The sequence below is a fragment of the Syngnathus scovelli genome, chromosome 2 (genome assembly GCF_024217435.2).
Source record: "Syngnathus scovelli strain Florida chromosome 2, RoL_Ssco_1.2, whole genome shotgun sequence".
Classification (NCBI taxonomy): Eukaryota; Metazoa; Chordata; class Actinopteri; order Syngnathiformes; family Syngnathidae; genus Syngnathus; species Syngnathus scovelli.
In genome coordinates this window covers 9,860,851-9,882,352 of record NC_090848.1, presented here as the reverse complement: position 1 = coordinate 9,882,352, position 21,502 = coordinate 9,860,851, and the positions used below count along the sequence as shown (strand labels likewise).

Below are 21,502 nucleotides of genomic sequence, written 5' to 3'. Positions count from 1 at the left end.
CGATGTTCTCGGTAGTAACAAAACAGACAGGTTCATTTTATTCAAACAACCAAAATCAAATAATTTTTTCCCCCGAAGTTGTATAAAATGAATACAATAAAGAATATCGTGGTACTGTACAGCAACTTGCCATTACAATGTGCGTCTTCTGCTTTTTTCCAACCTGTTTTTTGGGGGGAGTCGGCTGTTTTTTTGTTGTTCACCTCGTCCGCTGACGTGAGCACATTGGCGGATGACTCAAACCTGCGTCATACATGGTCGTGACTTGCTCTAGTAATGTTTTTCTTCTTCTGCGTCCATCCTGTCCGGGGGCTTTGCGCTGCGCACCATCACAACCACGTGGAAAGCAAAGAAGCGGTGCAGCTCCTCCTCTTCGATGTTCTTGCGATCCACGCGCACTTTTCGCGTGTCGCGCGCCCACCCGTAAGCGTGGCAGGGATGCTGCACATGGACGCCGCCGCCCGTCACCCATGAAGAGCCTATGCGTCGCGTCGTAACACCCGTAAAATCCACCCGAGGTACGTGCGCCACCCTTACCTTCCATTTCATGTGCATGTCGTCGTCGTGTGGCGCACCCCCGCACACTTCAGCGAACGCTTCCATTTTTTTCCCTCACACTTGGCGCGCGTCGCGAGACGTAGTCAGGGATTTCTTTCAATGCACCCCCCCCCCCCCCCCCCTTCCTCGCCGGGAAAGATGGAGACACCGCATGCATGTGACCTTGACACGTTAGTAGAGGTCATATAGCGTGTTGAGATTGAGGTTGTGTCTGGTTGGACACTGCATTATGGGTGGGTGGGTGCTTGCGTGTGTGTGTGCGTGTGTGTGCGCGCGCGACTATGCATCCACAGTTATTCCACAACCAAGGTTAGAACTCCAATCAATCAATCAATCAATCAATCAATCAATCAATCAATCAATCAATCAATTGCGATTGAAATTCCGTCAATACTCCAGCCGTCTGAATGTTTGCGTTACATTTTTATGGGAGCACAATGACTATCTAACCTAAAATTTTAGGTGTGCAAGTAAAACGTGTAGGGGGGTGCATACTGCCAACTCCCTTGCAAACTAAATATTTCCATTTCCATTCAGTTTTACTGATAAATGGGCTGGAGTGTGGAGCCTAAGTTTGTCAGCAATAAAAAATTGTCAAGAATAATAATCCTACTACAGCATGACTCACGGTGGCCTAAAATGGCCACCTGCTAAAGGGCTTAAGGCCCTGCCATGTTTAACTTCAATCATTGCTTCCCAAATAGCAAGGCGGGCCCCCCCCCAGGGGGGTTGCGGTGGGATGCCTGGGGGAAAGCGTGTGACCTCAGGGAACATGTTAATTAGGAAACAATATTATGCTGAGATGTACAATTTTATAAACAAATGCTACTACTAGAAAATAATTGAGTAGCACTGGCTTTAACGAAGACTGTATGGATGAATACATTCAAATGTAAATAATTAATTCTGCTGCCCTCGCACGCCATTTTTTTTCAAGCTACCTGATTTTAATCACAATCGGAATCACAATCATCGTTATTAGTCAAGCATGTTCAAACACACAAGGGATTTGTAGTACTATGGCAAACAATCAGTCCCCTCCAAAAGTATTGGAACGGCAAAGTCAATTCTTTTGTCTTCAATACTGAAGACAGAGTTTCAGATCTAAAGATGAATTAGACAAAATATGAGACAGAAAGGTGAATTTGCAACAGGCCATTTGACTTCATTTGCCAGCAAAGAAGAATCCCTGAAAATGTGACCCGAGAGAATGTGTCACTTTGCCTTTGCTGGCCGCTTGGCTTTAGTGTCATCCCGACAAGCAGCACAACAATCACCTCCGCCTCTGCCATGGCACGTAACCCGCCCTCCCCCCAGCCAGATTTACAGCCATCCCCTCAAGTGGATGTGTCTGTTTGCCATGGCGAGAGGAGAAACAAGCGGCCAGCGAGGCTGCATCTCCATTTTGTAGGATGAGCCATTGCCTAGCAACCCGATTAAAAGAAAGTCCCAACAGATATGGACCGTGAGAGAAACCGTGAACCTGTGCTGTCATGCTTTGGTTTGACTAAACAACACCGTTGCTATGTTGTTTTCATGCTTCATGTTAGGTTACATCTGTAGTAGAGCTGCTAGCTCATAATTTATGACCGTGTGACACAAAACCAAGAATGCTGTTGTCACATGTTTTTGACCATGTGACAAAAATTATACAAAAGTAAACAAATGACTAAACAAAGCCTCAAATTCAAAGCTGAAAGTGAAAACACAAACGTCAATACAACGCACTCATTGATTTTCGGATCAATCTGTCTGTATTGTGCTCAATATAGTACCTCAGTGAGTGACCAAGCACTATCCTAATTATTTCCTATACTGGATATGCATTTTTTTTTTTTTTGCAATACATTCCCTGCACAGCCTCTTTTTGAATGTTTGATTTAGTATGAAAGGTGTTACGCTGTTAAGCATAATACACGCTGAATACGGTTTAAGTCTAGAGATTGCCATTCTAAAGCCTTCCACTTCTTACGCCTGATGAATCCCAAGAAGCACAAACAAAATTTTACCTCTCTTGAAATATGAATTACTCAGCAACTATACGTCTTAGTAAAGTCAAATGAATTAATTCAGATTTAAGGTGAAATGTTAGCACATTCAAACTGATACGTATATTGTGTAATGTACAGTATATTTTATTATTTATTTCACAAAAGCTCTGACAGCAGAAAAGCGACGCCATGTTTTGTAATAAGGTCACAACTGCTGCTTAGTGTCGTGACTGCAGGGTTTTATCGCCGTCCTTAAGGAATGCATGATACCAGTGGGGGGGCGACTCGGGTGGGCTTCCCGTCTGCTTGGTTTGCACCAGAGTTATGTTGATAATAATTCTCTATCCTGTCGATTGAAATTGACTGAAACTGCCCTCTGGCTTGTATTGCTGCAATCATTTTCACTTTGTATTTTTTTTTTTTATATGTTAAAGAGAGCGATTGAAAATATCGGCAGCTGTTTTTCTTCAACGTGTTTTTCTAATTAAATTATTTGAGTTACTGTTGACTTCTTGGAGCTTCGACGGAGCTGCTTTAGTTTGGAGCGTTGTTCTCTTGCAGTAGTCTGTCTGCGAGCAGCCGCCCTCAGTCAAGCTGCATTATGCATTGTGACTGTGATATTTATCTGAGGCTTTTGCACAGTAGCCTCATTGTCTCACAATGTTTTCATGTCATGTTTAAGGAACACAACCATTGCAGCCATGCTGAGTGTTTCTGATGAGTCAAATCCTTTCATGACATCTTTTAGGTGGCAGCGATGAGGACGCACGAGCTCAATAATGTTTTGTTTCATCATTTCCGCTTCGTATCACTACATATTATTCCAGTCAACATCAAATGATATTCATGGTTTGCTGTAGCTTTCTGTGGCTTTTTGTGTCACTTTTTTTCAAAATGAATAATGGTACTAAGAGAAGAAAGCCAGGGAGTTAAAAAAAACGTAGTATTATGTTCGACTGTCTAACTGTCTGATACTTTTCTCACAAAAATACATGAACATGACAATAGTGTTTATTAATTTCATACTTGTGTGACCAATGAGGAGCTAGTGTTCATTTTTGGGGGGGGGGGGTCATTAAAAGCTAAATAAATGTTTTTAAAATTGTTTTTACTAAATTAGTATTAGACTGGTTGACTTCTGTTTATGCTTGCTTGACTGTACAGTCAACAAAGACTTTAGAGTGCTGATTTTTGCTTGACATTTAACAGCTCCTAGATTTAGTCTCATCCTGTACAGTTTCCTTGGACGGGTCATCACACAAATAAAAGCTGTCCCGCTGCCCATGATTGTCACATGACTCAACTTTAGAGTAATAACATCCACTAAGAGGGAACTGGCAGCTGTAATGAAGTGGATTAGTGCATTGCTTCGTTCTGAGCTGCAGGACTACTGTTGTGCTTTGCATGACTGGGCAACACTGATATTTACATCCTATTTAAAGAAGCAAAATATGTAAAAGTGGCATTGATACGTTTTGTTTACAAATAGTCATTAAACTCACCTTTTCCATTTACATACCATAATCAATGTTAGGGAATACAGGCACATGCTCCAATAGGAGAGAATTTTCGGAGAGAAGAAAATTTACTTTCCATGCATGAGGTATGTTTAAGTTGTCGCACGCATGGACGCGAATCACTCCACGCATGTTGTTAAAATAATAAATTTACTGAAACACACACAACAGCGGCAGTTACAGTCAAGACCCGGCGAAACTAACTAACCCTAACCCTAATCCAAACCCTAACTCCATTCAAATGTCCCAAAAAACACCATGGCCCCACAAAGTACTGCAAAAAAAAAAAAAAAAACTCTCACAAAGATTAAAAAATAGCAACAATGAAAAAAACTTCTCAAAAACATAAGGATGCCACAATATGTTACCAAAAGATGTTTTATTCTCAGATCCTGAAAAAAATAAATGTGCAAATAAAGGAGAATAGATTCCAAAAAACGATCCGTGAAGAGACAAATTTGCAAACCTCAAGGTTTTCGCTGTGTGCAAAATCTCCCGATAAAATATTTAAGAGAAACCTTTTGGGTTTGTTGGTGCAAAATGATGGGCAGCACACAACCTGACTTTCCAACCATTTTGTTTTTTTCAGACGCACATCTCCCAATCTCCCAATCAGACATCTCCCAACTTTCTTTCTTTGCTTCAACCCTCCTTGGCTCAAGCTCCCACACGTGTGCTCAGCCATGCCGAACAACACTCGAGTAACCCAGCTGGAGCACAGCAGCGAGCCGGTCACCGAGTCCGTGGCCGACCTGCTATCTCTGGAGCACCCCATGGACTACAAGAGCAGTCAGATGAGCATGGGGCTCAGTCCGGGCTCCACTGCCCCAGTAAGAGCCCTTCTGCCCTCCCCGGACCCTGACGCTGAGGACGGGAGGCCGGCCTGGAACAATAAGATGGAGTACATCCTGGCGCAGGTGGGCTTCTCAGTTGGGCTTGGGAACGTCTGGAGGTTTCCATACCTGTGCCAAAAGAACGGTGGAGGTAGGTGAACCTAGTAAACGAGGGTTTGGTGAATGTATTACAGTCCCACTCCCATTTGGTTGACTTTCAAAACAAAATGTTCCCATCTGAATTAATAACGTCCGCCCATTCGTTCGGGAGTCAAACAAAGTCCACCGCCATACACTCTTCTCCCTTGTTTCATAGGTGCCTACCTGATTCCGTACTTCATCCTCCTCATCCTCATCGGCATCCCGCTGTTCTTCCTGGAGCTGGCGGTGGGTCAGAGGATCCGACGTGGCAGCATTGGCGTGTGGAACTACGTCTACCCCCTGTTGGGAGGCATCGGGGTTTCGAGCCTGATGGTAAGGGTATGACCTTCTTTGGATGGATGGTAGCGGCACCATTATCGTGTCTTAATACAAAGCAACATGTGAGAGGCAACTGGGATGTTTTTGGTTGTGGAAGAAATGTCACCTTCAATGCAAAATTCTTCTTCAGTTCTCGATTTTAGCTGTGGAGTATCTCTCTTTATGTTTCTAGTGGGTGTAGGCAAGGAGAGAAAATCAATATTGAGGTCAACAAGTTGATTCATAAATAGATGTGGTGGAAATTCAGACATAGTTTTGAGAGTTTTTAGAGTATAACTTCCCACATTGGGTAGTGAATAAGAGAGGAAATAATTGTCCTCTTCCTCTCAGCGCTGGGCTCGCAGTTGTTGGACAATCACGAGGATCTAGTGAATGCTGTCTGTTGCCTTGGTGAGAAGACCAAGTTGCAGCCTGCAGCATTAACACGTCTGGTAGCTTCCTCACAGCTCCATTCTTCAATTTGCTCCTCTCTTCTATTAACATTCTTCTTTTGTACATAGTCATGCTTAGATCAGTAGTCTGTTCATTTAGTCAGCAAAACTTGGTTAATGTGTATCATTCCAAGAAAACACACACACACACTCGCACACAAATTGTCTCACATGCAAAATGTGATGTCGGGCAGCTATAAATAGCGCCTCACCCAGGACTGCTGAGAGCAAACAGCTCAATAATTCATTGGCACTCAGAGTTAATCTGACGTAGACTCGGCATCTCCTGCCCCAGGAGATTTAATCCGACATGTTTGGTGAGGCTAACTGAATAAACTGCACACACCTTTTCACTCACACAAATGTGCCTGGATTTCCTCTATTCAGTCTTTTACCATCATTGTACAAACCGTGAAAGACGTTTTTGGGTGAATGTGAGAGTTTTTTGATGTGCATGATATTTAGAAAAAATATTAAAAGTGATCTCAGAATTTTGTCCAACGTGAGAATGATTTCTGATCACTTTGGGTTAATATGTATTTGTTTGTATTTGTTCATATTGATCTTGTTTTCTTTTATTCTAATCCATGAATAAAGAACTGAAGTCCCTCTCTCGGCTGCTCTCTCGTTTCGTGGCAGGTTTGCGGCTTTGTAGGCCTCTACTACAACGTGATCATCGGATGGAGCATCTTCTATTTCTTCCAGTCCTTCCAGTACCCACTCCCTTGGGCTGAATGCCCGGTCCACATCAATGGAACCCAAGCCAGTAAGTGCAGCAAAAAATAAAAGGTGTAGACGCAACTCACAGCCACGCTTGTTTGGTCCTTGCAGTCGTGGAGCCAGAGTGTGAAAAGAGCTCGGCCACCACTTACTTCTGGTACCGTCAGACGCTCAACATCACCAGCAGTATCGATGACACGGGCGGCCTGAACTGGAAGATGACTCTTTCCCTTCTTGTGGCTTGGATCTTGGTGTGCTTGGCTGTCATTAAAGGCATCCAGTCGTCTGGGAAGGTGTGGTATAAGTCTCTATTTATTGATCTTTTCCAGAGATGGTTCTAGAGGTGCAAAATAATGATATGCATGTAAAATATGTAACATAGTTTTATTGTAGCAGTAAAATAATATTTTCTGCTATTTTCTAAAGTTACTATTTATCAGGCATTTGATTATATTTTGTGAGAAAAGTGTTTAATAAAATAATGTATTCTTCAAAAACATGTAGATTAAAATGGTAATTTTAATAAAATGATATCATGCTCAAATTTTATAATTTATAGAAAAAATAAGATTAAAAATTGTAGTAAATTGTTTGTTTTAAGTGAATTACATCAGGATATCTGAAAAACATGAAATAGTTGCCCCCTCTAGTGGTACATTGAAAAAATAATAACAGTTCACACTGCCTGTTACAGTGACATTTTTTCACAATCATACAGTTCAATTCTATTTAACATTGAAAAAAATGCATAACATGGCAATGTAAATAGTTGTTGGGGCGGATTAAGTGGTCCATTTGCATTCCCAACCCCAGATTCATGAGAACTGTGTATCTGCGTGCATTTGCTTGCTGACTCATGTATCCATGGCAACACTGAGCAATATGACCTCCATGTCTCCTTCAGGTGATGTACTTCAGCTCTCTCTTCCCTTATGTGGTGCTCTTCTGCTTCCTGGTGAGAGGTTTGCTGCTAAAGGGCGCAGTGGATGGAATCGCACACATGTTCACACCAAAGGTGAGGCGCCAACCGTAAACCAATAAAAGTGATGAAAAGCCAGTCAACAGGTCCAAATTTTAAAACCGGTCAGCGCAATTCTTGCCCTTGGAAAATTGGCTCCTTTTAGGGGCGAATCTGAAAAGTCCAGGGCGTACCAGGGCAGTAAAGAGGTGACAAATATGGCGTGTGATTGTCAGCTGGAGAAGATGCTGGAACCGCAGGTGTGGCGAGAGGCGGCCACGCAGGTATTCTTCGCACTGGGCCTCGGCTTTGGCGGCGTCATCGCCTTCTCCAGCTACAACAAGCGAGACAACAACTGCCACTTTGACGCCGCGCTTGTTTCCGTCATCAACTTTGTCACATCCATCCTGGCCACGCTGGTGGTGTTTGCTGTCCTGGGCTTCAAGGCGAACATCATGAATGAGAAATGTGTCGTAGAGTGAGTATGTCGCTCGTCCCTGCCGCTCTTAATGGGCAATTTTGTTAAGTTGAGCTTTTATTTTGACACATGCATATGTTTAGAAACTGGTTGAATTTGTAACTCATGTCAATGTGCAGGAATGCAGAGAAGATCTTGGTGTACCTCAACACCAGCGTGTTGAGCAAAGAGCTCATCCCTCCTCACATCAACTTCTCACACCTGACCACGCAAGACTATGCGGAAATGTATGGAGTCATTAAGACGGTCAAGGACGAAAACTTTGCCCAGCTGGGCCTCGACTCGTGTGTGCTGGAGGACGAGCTCAACAAGGTGAGCGACGCTTTCTTGAAAGGTGACATCCCATTCATGCATTTTTTCGAGTATTCATCGGAGTCACGTGAGACATCACTATCATCATCCTCACCATGCAGGCGGTGCAAGGAACCGGTCTGGCCTTCATCGCTTTCACAGAAGCTATGACGCACTTCCCGGCCAGTCCCTTCTGGTCGGTCATGTTCTTCTTCATGCTCATTAATTTGGGTCTGGGAAGTATGATCGGAACCATGACGGGCATCACCACGCCCATCCTCGATGCCTTCAAGATACGCAAAGAGATTTTGTGCGGTGAGCTTTTTCTTCGTATGCCTTCAACAACTTGAAGTGGGTGAAAATTCTGACAGCATGTTTGTGTCCCTCAGTGGTTTGCTGTATCATTGCCTTCCTGTTGGGTCTGCTGTTTGTGCAGCGCTCAGGGAACTACTTTGTCACCATGTTTGACGACTACTCGGCGGGCTTGCCGCTCACGGTGGTGGTGATCCTGGAGAACATCTCTGTGGCCTGGATATATGGAACCAAAAGGTGCCCGATAGCTAAAACTGAAATAAAAGCCGACCGGTTTGGTGCCGATTGGAGATCTGTGTACTAAAATCGATTGCTCTTCCAAAAGAACATCGATGTTTGTCAAGGGAGCTAAATTTGTATTGAGAAGAACTGAATGTGAACACAAATTGAATTTTCAATTAGGATCAATTTAATTTTAATTTTAGAGAAAAAAAAGCACGTTTCATAATTTTAAATTCAGGATCAAGTTTATTGCTCTTCAGTTCCTAATAAATTGAAATTCAAATTGTATGATTTTCAAAGCAAATAATTCAAATTAAACAATATGAATCAGATTTATTAATTCAATTATTCTCGGTGTCCAACTTCCCAGCAGAAACTTTGGTGCTGTGTCTAACCCTTGCCATCATCAGCTAGCTCACTTTGTCAACAACTTTGCCATGGACTGCTTCTCCTTGTAGGTTCATGCAGGACCTGGAGGACATGCTGGGCTTCCGGCCATACTCTTTCTATTACTACATGTGGAGGTACGTGTCACCGGCCATTCTGGTGCTGCTCATCACGGCTACCGTCATCGAGATGGTTGTCAGCCCTGCGGGCTACAACGCCTGGGTGGAGTCAGAGGTATGCGTTTGAATTTTAAACAAAGCATCCCTTTGATTCTAAAACAATTGCCCACACAAATATAAGTGCAGTGAAACCTCTACTTTCGAACTTAATTCATCCTGTGATCGCGTTTGTAGTGGAAAAGTTCAAAAGTAGGAGCAATCTTTTCACAAGAATGAATGTAAAATGTAAAATTTTAAGTGCTTTACCTTGAAAGATGTGATGTGGTATCTCAGCACTACATCTATTTTCTCTGTCCAGGGCTCTGAGCGTTTCCACAACTACCCTCCCTGGGCTTCAGCCATGGCCTACTCCCTCATCGTGGTGGCCATGTTGCCCTTGCCCGTGGTCTTTATAGCCCGTCGTTTCAACCTGCTGTCTGATGGTTCCAACAAGCTGTCCGTGTCCTACCGCAAAGGCATGATGAAGGACATGTCCAACCTGGAGGAGCAGGACGAGCAGCGCTTCATCCTCAGCAAGAACCCTCGCCAGGCGCCCTCCCCTGTGCCATCCCAACGCCCCTACCTGGGGCCTGGCGGAACACAAGAGATGACCAACACCAACTACGGAACCGGCACCAAGACGGGCTACCAGAACATCGGCTCACCTGAATCTGAGCTATAATGGGTCAAGCTCATTTTGTTTTTGGTTTTCATCACACCTTTACTCATCGGGTGCATCAGGTCCAGGTATGTCCAGTGCTCATTAGCTCTGAACCCACTTTGTCATGGCCAATCCCCCAAATGATTATCAGACTTTGACCACAGCCTCATTAGATGGCTTGGGCCAAAAATGCTCACAATTTTGTGTCACTAATATTTGCTTCCATCAGGGCTTTTGAAAACAGAGAAGTTTGTTAAAGTAAGCCTTGGAATTAGCTCAAAAAGGTGGCTTCAAACCAAAATGGCCACCTTCCTGTTCAATTCCAGGTATGAGTTCTTGAGACTTTTTGCTGCATCATGTTATGATTGACAGGTCCACCCAATTTTGTGTTTTGGAGGGTGGGGGCAATTTCTTTCCTAGCAAAGCTGCTGAGTGAGTTTTGGGGATTGTGTGGAGGAGCCCGAAATGGGTTAATATGGAGAAGAGCCCAATCAATATGTGATCTTTCACTGAGCCACACTGCCAGAAACACAGACTGGCCAATCACAGCATAGCACAAAACAGACATCCGACACTTGAACTTTGAGTGATTTAGTTTACTTTTTTTTTATTTTCAAATTTTGGTCTCTTGTATCAAAATGAATGTAAGCTTTGGATCATTTGAATCTCAACTCAATTTTATAGACCCGCTTTAAAGACAACCACAGCTACAACAATGAGATAGATTAAAAAAAAAAAAAGCATAAAACCTAAGACAATTGAACACAACATAATTTAAAAACATAAAAAGGGAGGTCATTCCAGACTTTCCAGCACCAACCGAGAGGGTAGGCAAGGATCAGCTCAAAGCAGTCAGATGAGGTGAGATCATTCTGAGATTTGAAAACAAATATCAGAATCAGTTTTTTTTTCTTTCAAACCAACCCAAAGTCCCAATCAGTTCAAATTTTAACCTATCAATTTTAAGGGTATAAGTTATGGGATGAAAATAGATTGAAGGCAGGTACTCGCAACACACAAATATTTGCATAAAAAACCTTCCAAATTCAATTGTCCATAACATGTCCTTTTTTAAAACATAGTCTCACTTTTCTCGCGGCTTTTTCCCCCTCCCTACCTGTTTAATGAAGCGCGGGGGATTGTGTTTGATTGCCTCGGTGGGGGAAGTAGAGGTGTGACTTTTGTCTTTTGTGTGAGAGAGACCCTGGTGAACCCTCGGTGTGTAAAAATAGAAATGGTGTCGCCCAGGGTGCCGCTTTGGCAACGCGCCTTAGACACCATGAACATCAGGAGTGTGCTGCTGTCGCCTGTGCACCTCTTTGCTCATGAGATGCTTTACTGTTTAGTTGAAGCATTGAACCAGAACCTTCATCACAACCTTCAGTAGTCTTGTAGAACGTGTAGAACATTAATAGCCACTTTCAGAACCTTGTAGGGGACAACCAGCATCTAACCTTGAACCTTCTGTAGAACATCCAGACTTTTAGTACCTCTAAAACCTTCTTCAAGTCACATTCAGAATTTTCGTGATCACCACTAGGACTTCCTGTCCACCATCTAAACCTGTAGAACCTCTAGAACCTTAATGTCCACATTTGCAGTCTTGTAGCCCGCTACAAGAAGCGACTTGATCACCACTTGAACCTGTGATTTGAAAGGAACTGTAATTAGGAGGATTTTGAACAGTCCCTGGCCTTTTAGGGGGAACCCTATGAATTTGCGTGAGGCTGAGGGTGATGACGTTCTGTGCAAGCTCTTACTAGGAACCTTGTACAGGACTTCAGTGCAGTAGTCCAGACCAGACGAGAGTGGTTAAGCGTTGACAGATTCAGTGAGTTAAGGCAGCGCGAATCAATTGTGCTTCGATGTCAATCGGATTTCTTTCAAATGGGTAAACCATAGATTACGCTCAACTCGCAAAGATAACCCAAGTTTTGATAAACGTATGGAAAGATTAAATAGCTGGACATGCTCATGCAAACGTTCATCAGTAAAATTTAAAGTGCATTGCAGGACCATTTTTAAATTTCATGAGAAAACCTTAGATCTTACGTTTTGGAGTTTTGAACACTGATGCATGTTCTGCTTGCTTTTAGAATACACAGTTGCAACCACTAGATGTCTCTGCTGGTTAGCAAAGTTGCCTTCCTGTGGTCCTTTCTGAGTGTCCAAAGTTGGAGAGTGATCAGGTGTTCGTTTATGCTCTCGTACTTTATTGATGATGATAATGCTTATATTCATTATTGGTTTCCGTCTACGTCTCTAACAATATCAACGTCTCCTCGCACTTGCCTGTTTTATTCAACTTATATCTCATAATGATTCTATAGTTAGTCGCCTCGTGATAACAGCCACCTTGCACAGTAGAAATGGAAAATGCATAAATGTTGCACTGTTCAGGAAAGTAATAGCACACAGCCCAAATGTTTCAATTTTGGTCTTGCTGCCAAGTCGAATGCCCCAAAAATGTTTTTTACAATTAAATTGTATCGCACATGAAATTGCACATCAAATTTTACGTAAGTCAACGTTTGAACACAAACGGATACAAATGTATTGCACTTAAAAGTGAAATACAACTGAACTGAAATTAGGCTTTGATTTTGCAAAGCACCACTAAGCAAACTTTGAGAATCATCAGTGCAAGGATTTATGATGTCATCTTGTCTTCTTTATGGCTCGAGCCCAGGTACATTTCAGCAAAAGCACATTTGCGTGAGCACAAAGCAGCAGCTGCGTCTTGCTGCCAGAGCGATGAGCTGCAGCAGCCGGTGAGCTAAAAATATGACCGACTAATCGGCCGACCAGCCAGCCCGTCAGACAGTCAGAATGAATTACTATAAGAAACGTATAGATCATGTTGTCTTGGCCGGAGGGACAAGGCTCAAAGCACACTGAAAGCACTAAAATACAATCACTGGTTTGCTCGGCCCAATAATTTGCCTATTATATGCTCTTTCCAATATAATTGGCATTGGAAACTACAAAAATAAAAAAAGTTGCTCTGATCAAAACTACAATGAATTGAATTTGATTAGAATATTTTGACATTTTGTATCGACGACCAGTGTGTTTGACACGTTATTGTAGTCGACTTCATGTGTTCCATCTGAAAGCGAAGATATGCTTTTCACCGTCCATTTTCACTCGCATTGTTTTCAACTGAGTCATTTCTTGGTGTCAGATTAAAAAAGTAAATAATCATATTTTGACTTTTGTATTGCTGGAAAAAAAAAATCACAATAGATATATGAAAACCTTGTTATTGACCTGTTTGCTCTTCAAACTTCTTTTATCCACCATGTATGACTATTTTACCATGATTCTGCACAATTTCCACTTTTGGCCATTTATAGCGTGGCACAAAGTGCCAACCCTTGAATGACTGATTGGTTGAGTATGGACCTGTCTCAATACTTTTGTCGATGCTTATTCGTACAGTTCCAACTCTTGGGTCTGTTGGTCTTGTCTGTTGTGTTAATTGTGATTAATATATACGTAGATATATCGCGTTTTGAGCCATAGCCTATGTATAGCTTGAATTAAGCTTTCGCTAAGCCACACTCCCGAAAGGCAAATTGGCCAATCCCGGCCCAGCACGTTTGTTTTTTCCAAAGTTAATTGAGTCTTTAGCTAAAGCTAACATTGCCAATGTAATCCCTCAAAAAATCCATCCATCCATCCATCCATCCATCCATCCATCCATCCATCCATCCATCCAGTAATTCTAAAGTGAACAATGAACTTATTTTAAAATAACCCATTGCTGTTTGTCAGCTTTTTAACAATGCTAATGTTAGGCATCTAAAGTGAGGCCTCATGGCGACTATCTGTGGCACTACGCTAACAAAGCTAGCTACAGGCTCGTGGTCGCAATGTTTGTATAGGCCTTAGTATCTGTAAAGCTTGTCGGACAACCGTAAGTCAGTACAGGGAACCCCTTGACATTCACCAACTAACCTCTTCTTATATAGTTTTGTTTTTCCCGACATTCCATCAAAATGCTTCTACTAAGAAGCTAGCAGTGGTCATCGGCTGACCGCAAACAAGGACGTAATGAAAGATTCTAGTAAAGATCCTAAAAGGTCTTGCTTGAAAGTCATAATTGGTAGATCCAGCATCCTTGCACTTTCATTGCCTTTTTGTCCACCAAATCAATTAATCTAGAAGCCATTTATTTTTAAGAATAATGTTGAAAAAAGTTCAATTGTTTTTTAAATATTATTATTATTTTTGTTATTGACGGCAGGCTTCTGTCCCTAGTCCCAATGAAAGGGGGGGTTCTCTGTAAGTGTGGCGGGGGTCTTAGCGAAAGCGAAAATGAATCGACTGGACGGTTCAGTCTTGATGTGAACAATGCATAGTTCCTCTATTTATTGTATTTAAACTGTAAATCTTGATGTACATTTCGATCAATTTGCAATGTGTATCAGTCTATACTTGAGCTGTAAATAATATATATATGTATATTTTCAACTATTTTTTGATGTACAATAAGTCATTTTCTGTCGCTTCGTTGCCTGTCAGTGTGTGTGTGCGCGCATTTGTGAGTGTGTGAGTGCGTGTGTTTGCGTGTGTGCGTGCGCACGCACGAAGTACAGTGTGTCAAATCTTTGTAGGTTTTTGTGGTGTTGAAGTGGTAGTGTGTTCATGGGATGTACACTTGTGGTGTGTAAGCGATCAATGGGTTTGCGTCACACTAGAAACAATAAGAAACTAGAAGTGAACTATCAGAAGGTTTAGATTTTCTCTCTTTTTGGGGGGGACCAAACTGTACAAGTGAAGATGAAAAATAAAAGAATCACTTTGATTAAAAAGTCTTTTTCGTGGTCTCTCCGTTTTGGTATGTTTATGTTTCAAAACAACGTTTAGGGTGACCATGATAAGACATTTACAAGCTGTTATTTTAGGACTTCCTAATTGATTTAATAATATTCATATTTTTTTATGTATTTCTTTTATTCATGGTTGATCTGTTACTTTAATGATTTTTTTGAAATGTTTATTTATTGTTCTCTAATGTAATTAGTTTTATTATTTTAATTTTGTTTATTTCATGTTTCACATTTAGTTGTGCGATTTATAACACATATAAAGTGTGAAAAATACTCACAGCAGGTTGGTTTCCTGACTGGTCCATCAATATTACAGAAAAAAAAAAAGTATTAGGGCTGAGGTCACCATGGCAACAACAGTGATGTCATTTTCTGAGTTTGTTTAAGGTTGGATAATTATATATTATTGCTTAAGACTGCATTTTAAAAAATAAACAATCCATACAGGCTTAATGTGACTGCCCGTTGACGGCTGGGATAGGTTCCAGCACGCCTGCGACCCCCGTGGGGACTAAGCGGTTCAGAAAATGGATGGATGGATGGAATTTGACTTTCAACAAAGCAGTTATGGACTTATTAGGGCCTGTCTGTCACGCCCGTGCCACTTCGCTCAGCCACACCCCTTTCGTTACCGTAATGTCTGTCACCTGCTTCCTCTTGTTACCCTGTGTATTTAAGCCCTGCCCGTGTGTTTCTCCCGGTCGGTGTCTACTGTTGTGTCCATTCCTGTTCGTGCCCAGTGTTCCTGTTCGTGTCATCTGGTTTTCCCTCGGTCTGTCTGAAGGCTCACGGTCAGAATTTTAATCTTGTCCAAGGGGACTTCATGTCGGTCAGTCTGTCTGTTTTGCTGGCCGTGAGTCTTCCTCCCGTCTGTGTCGTTCGTTCCCCACCTGCCTCCCTTCCAACTCCTTTTCCCTGCAATAAATCCTGGTTCCAGCTGCATTTGGTCGCCCTGGCTCAACTCATTCCTGACAGAAGACACCGACCGGGAGAAACACACGGGCAGGGCTTAAATACACAGGGTAACAAGAGGAAGCAGGTGACAGACATTACGGTAACGAAAGGGGTGTGGCTGAGCGAAGTGGCACGGGCGTGACACTGTCGACAGTTGGGCTATCGGCGAGGGTGTACGTTTATTTACACAAGGTCAGCACTCAAAACACTGAACTGAAATCCTGCCACATTATCAGGGAAACACCTTTTGCTAACTAACTTACTAACACGTCCATTTTTTAATCATTGAGCAATACATTTATTGCTAATTATCAGGATAGACCTACAATTCGACACAATCTCTTTATTTTGTATATCCAAGCTTCCCATTTTTCTAAAACTCAGCCCTCTGATCCAGGAAAAGACCAGTGTATATTTTTCACACGTCCAGCGTCATTTTCCTGGCAGAAGCAGAGCGGGGGCGGAGAGACGCCAGTATCGTGGCTCTCTCTCAGCTGCCGTCAGCCTCCGCAGATGGTCCTGCGACCCGACAGACAGTAAGCACAGGACAGGACGGGACAACTCATTACTGGTTGACAAAAATGATCAGTGTGAGAAATTAGTACTTATGTACTGGTTGATCAAAATCATTCAATAAAGTATGAAAAAAATATGAAGAAAGTAGTTTGCTTTTTACTCACAGTAGCTCTGTTACGATTTGTATTGTGAGCAGGTTGTTATGTATACATTTTATTGAATGAAACCCTCCCTGACCTGACACCCTCTAAGTTGTGGGACTACAGGCATTTGATCTTGTAATATTATTGTAGTGCAAACATACTATAAAATTATATTGCGCTTTAATTATTAATACCAAAACGCCTTTCAAGTCCAACTACTAAAGGCACAAGGATGGGATCACAGTGGTTAGTGGAATGCGCTGCATTTCGGAGGTGATGTTAAATATTTAACAAGAGCGTGGTCAGTACATTGCAGTTGAAGGTAGTACAGTAGAGGTCCCCAACCACCGGGGTCGCGGACCGGTACCGGTCCGTGGGTCACTTAGTACCGGGCCGCATAGCCACACAGGAAAAAAAAAAAATTATCGATGATCAATTAATTCAGGTCAAGACTGGTCACGTGACAAGTATTATTTATTTATATAAATGTATTATTTATTTATATAAAGGCCGGTCCGTGAAAATATTTCTGACACGGTCCGTGGCGCAAAAAAGGTTGGGGACTACTGATTGGTGGAAGGAATTCTATTTTGCCAACTATCATTATCTGCTTAAAAAATATCAGGTCTCAGGCCCTAACAATTACTTAATTAATCACATGGTTGTTGGTCTGTTTTGCGGAAATTGGATTGTAGTTCAAACACGGACGATTTTTGCAAAGAAAACTATGTCAAAAAACAATGTGCAGTCGGTGATTATTTGATTTATTCATGCTTTCAACATTTTAAAAGGAAACTGTAAAATTTGCCTGATTAAAAATAATGTCAGAATAACAATGTACTTTTTTCAAATATAAATAATTAACTAATTTACTCCAATAAATAAACAATCCCAGAATGTACACCAAAATATTTTATTTTATTTTATTTTTTTAAAAGAGTTGTCTTTGCAAAATTCATGGCGTCATCAAATACCGGCCTGTGAAAATATTATCTGACATTAACTGTTTCTTGGTGCTAAAAAGTTTGGGGATCTTTTGCATTCTGTATTAGCATTAATATCTTTTTAATTGAGACTTTAGTTTGTTTTCCTTGTGTCCCTGTCACGCAACACTGACAGTTTTCAGCCGAGGAGTTTCTGACGAAAGACAAAAAAAGGTGATTAATATTCATGAGCTGTTCACGTCTATTATCCATTTTTAATTGATCCCTTTCAACGTGTCAGGAAGCGAGCATTCCAAATGGACAAGGCACTATTTCAAGGATTGAAGAGGCAGAGGAAAATGTACGTGCTAATGGTCGGTTTGTATGCCAGATGACTCGTAATGGCCAAGGCCTCTCTCTCGGCGCTCGCTAATAAGACTTTGCTAAACGGTGGCCGGAGCTCAGCAGAGGCTTTCAGGTAGTCAAGGCTCACTTAAAAGCTTTTGCAACTTTTCACGTTAGTTATACGAGTTGCAGAGTTTTAATTTTTTTCATTTCTAGAATAAACTATAATATTGTTAATATTTGTATCCATTTGTGCGTCAACTGTATGTGTGACGCTGCTATTCGAAGTACTTCTTTCATTTCAGGTCTGGATTTTTCCACTCTTATCATTTGTAATGGGCTTCTGGAAAAATGCAAGCACGTCAGGCAAAATTCCACATCCCATTATCCAGATGTGCATACTTTCCGAATGATTCCCGAAAGAGGATCTTGTCATCCCTTTTCCTTTTTCTTCTGCAAAACAGAGACCGATACTACGTAGTCTACAGATAGATAGACACTAAATGTTCCTGTAATAGGATGAGCACCAGGTTGCGCAAGAAGTGACACACACACACACACACACACTCGCGCGCGCACACGCACACACACACATGGAGTGGCATCCATTAGCGTTCCACAGAGTATCTGATGCTTTTGTGGTGGTGGTGGTGGGGGGAGGGGGCAGCCTTTAGGTTAAATGTCCAGTGAGGAATTATTCTTGTGCTCTTCACAGATCGTTACATCTCCATTACCACTCACAAAGGCCGATTGATTTCTTTTCTTTTTTTTGACTTTTGGCTGCAGATGTTATTATGGTCAATGGGCTTTTTAGCTCATGTGGCAGGATGCTTGCAGCCTGTTGTGCGCTATGTTGATATTGTGTGCCCCACTGGTATTAAACAAGTGTTTGATTACAGTGGAAGTGGAGTAGTATTTTTTGGAGGGAGGTTATTATTAAGTTGAGTTAGATTTGATGATTATTTTGCAGATGAGCCTAGGATGGCGCACCTAAGTGTGGACTGCGCCGCTGTGGGAGTGATCATAGGTGACTCCAATCAAAGGGCCCCTTTCATTCTTCTTAAATGTGGCAGTCCAGTTGTCACTGCCAGTCTGAAAATGGTGCAGATATCCAGTTTTTGACATGGGCACATAGAGCTCCAAAACATCTGGGCTGTGAAATGGACACTTGGAGAATGCTCCTACTCTCCTCTTTGTTTGTGTGCTTGACTGTTTGATCAGTCTTTTGTTCCTCTGAGTATGTGCCCTGTCATTTACTGGTCACCAGTCCATTGTTTGTCCTGATATGCACAAAAAAAAATGGACAGATGGAAGATATTACAGTTTGAGGACTGCTTTAAAAAGCTGAAGAATCCAACTCTTGTGTTGCCATAAAGGGTAAAAAAAAAAAAGGATTCCACAGGAAGTCAACAAGGTCCTTTTTTCACATGCAGAATCAGATTGAGCCCCTCACCATGGAAACTGTGTTCCCTATCGTCATGACAACCGTCAACCGGGAAGAAGAGCACAAAGCCCTGAAAAGGGGAGAAAACAATAAATGCACGGTATTAAGGTTGACATTTCGAGCCCTTCTCTTCCTCTCACGTTCCTTCTCGTCTTCTTGAACAGCTCTGATTTCTAAGAATCTTCTCAGTCATCTGGCTGCAAAACGCTCCGCTACCTCTGGGAGCAGTTGCATTCTATTACTATTTAGATGCAATAGCTATACTAGTATCCTCATCACGCTATGTATTTTATTCAAGTAATGAAGTCCTGATGGACCAATCACATCACAGATGTTCACAATGACACGTAGTGGATACTCAACAATTGGATGGCATTTAAATTTGCATCTGACTGTTCATATTCAGATAAAAGCACACAATTCCATAAGAAACCTAATACACGTCTTTGCATTATGCATATTGTACGGGCCATTATCGCAGTAGCGATACTTTTTCGATATATTGACATTATTTAAAAGGAGAAATTAGTGCATATTGTTGCTTTGATTGGAAACATTCTCAGGGTTAAGCGGTGATCAATTAAACAGTGAACAATTTAGAAGTATAATAAACAAGTAAAGAAAAAACAAGAAGTAAAAAACCCCAAATTGGTTACACTGTGTGCCACATAACGCCATTATAGCTTCTATTCAAAGCTCATGAAGCACCACAACACAAAAGTGTGCTCTGCAGATGCCTAATGCCATTCATCTCCATTGTAGTCATTGTTTTGTATTGTATTGTATTGTATTGACGTGACACACACACACGCACACACGCACACACACACACACTTGCATTAATTATACCGCCACATGTCGGTAAGAAAACAGATTAGCCGTCTTTTAAATTCATTTAGTGACATTATCAAATTAATTGAGGAAAGGAAACGCATTTATCGCTGCTTTGTGGCTTCAGGTTTGAAATGAGACCAAGCTTCTTTTCACGTGTGTGTGTGTGCGGCAAATAGTGTTCCCTGCCATTTCAAATCTCCATCGCGATATCCTCTGTAATTTAAATTTTTTTAAAAAAATATATTAATTGTACTTTCAATGGGCAAAGATGATTTAAGATACAATGTATGTATTGTCAACCAAGCACCACTGCATCGCCATAGTAACATACAGTGTTTGTATCTACTGAAAATATAACAACAAGCCTTTGATTCCATTCGGAAAGAAAACATTCTTTTTTTATTTTTCAATGCGACACTGCGCTTAAAGGGGGGTCTATTGAATTCATATGTGCATAGTGACACGAGACTACATTATACGCACACACGCGGCATACAACGACTGATGTGCTTCTTTGTCATTATCAAAATAATACATTCTTCATTCATGGTACATACATGTGTCATATCTATTTATATACAGAGAAGTTACAAAAACCAAAAAGATAAACTGTGCTACATACTGTACAAACGGTACAACTGTGCTCATTATAAACAATGTCTACACATGGATTTGAATGAACTTTTAATAAACATAAGGCCACTATGGTAGACTGTGAGGATGACTCGTGTATACAACGTGGAATGCAATTGTCAACAATCCGGTTACCTTACAGCACAGAATCCAGCTGCATTACTCAACCAGAGGCCTCAATGGTGCCAGCTCATGAAAGGACACAAAGGCTGAATTTACACACTGCTTCAAGGCATATTTAAAAAAAATAATATTCCATGTCTATTGTGATGGAACTCATGAAAAAACACACAAATTGCACTTAAATCATTAAATTCTCAAAATCGGGCCGCTACAACAACTTTGATTTGTTTGGCAGTTTATTTTTCCGAGTTCATGTTCTGTGCACCATTGATGAACTAATGGAAATGTTTATATCCTTGTAGTGTGGCCTATTTATGTCACATTTAATCTATTTACATCATGTGTATACAGCTTGAATGTAGCATATTTACTGTAAATCATACAGTGATATAAAAAGTCGCCACATCTCTGTTAAAATGCCAGGTTTTTGTGATGTTAAAGAAAGTGACACCACACAAGCAGTCTTCAGAATTGACCTTCATATTTGTTAAATCGGAGCCAGCACAGACCCGCCATGATGTAAGTGCCTCTGATTAACCCCAGATAAAGTTGCGCTTTTGCTGACATTGTTTTTTTTTTTTTACTTTTTTACTATTATTTGCAAAGACTGTCTGCTATTTTGAACTGTTTTTGTTTGCTCCCACTGTGACTAATGCCCCATTTCCAGCTGAAGAAAAACAGCCTCAAAGCACCAAACTTTACAATATGGCGTTTTTGTGCTGATGTGTTTACGGCAAACATAACTTTTGGAATTA

At 41.4% G+C, this 21,502-nt stretch overlaps 1 protein-coding gene across 1 annotated transcript; it reads left to right on the top strand.

The window, feature by feature from the left end:
- Positions 1-207: 207 nt before the first annotated feature.
- On the top strand, positions 208-13,604 carry slc6a17 (solute carrier family 6 member 17). Its single transcript, XM_049754336.2, has 12 exons — positions 208-518; positions 4,656-5,050; positions 5,216-5,373; positions 6,450-6,576; positions 6,642-6,823; positions 7,435-7,545; positions 7,725-7,966; positions 8,086-8,278; positions 8,380-8,572; positions 8,647-8,806; positions 9,250-9,412; positions 9,656-13,604. The coding sequence occupies exons 2-12, from the start codon at positions 4,750-4,752 to the stop codon at positions 10,016-10,018; spliced, it is 2,193 nt and encodes a 730-aa protein (XP_049610293.1). The 5' UTR covers positions 208-518; positions 4,656-4,749; the 3' UTR covers positions 10,019-13,604.
- The last annotated feature ends 7,898 nt before the right edge of the window (positions 13,605-21,502 follow it).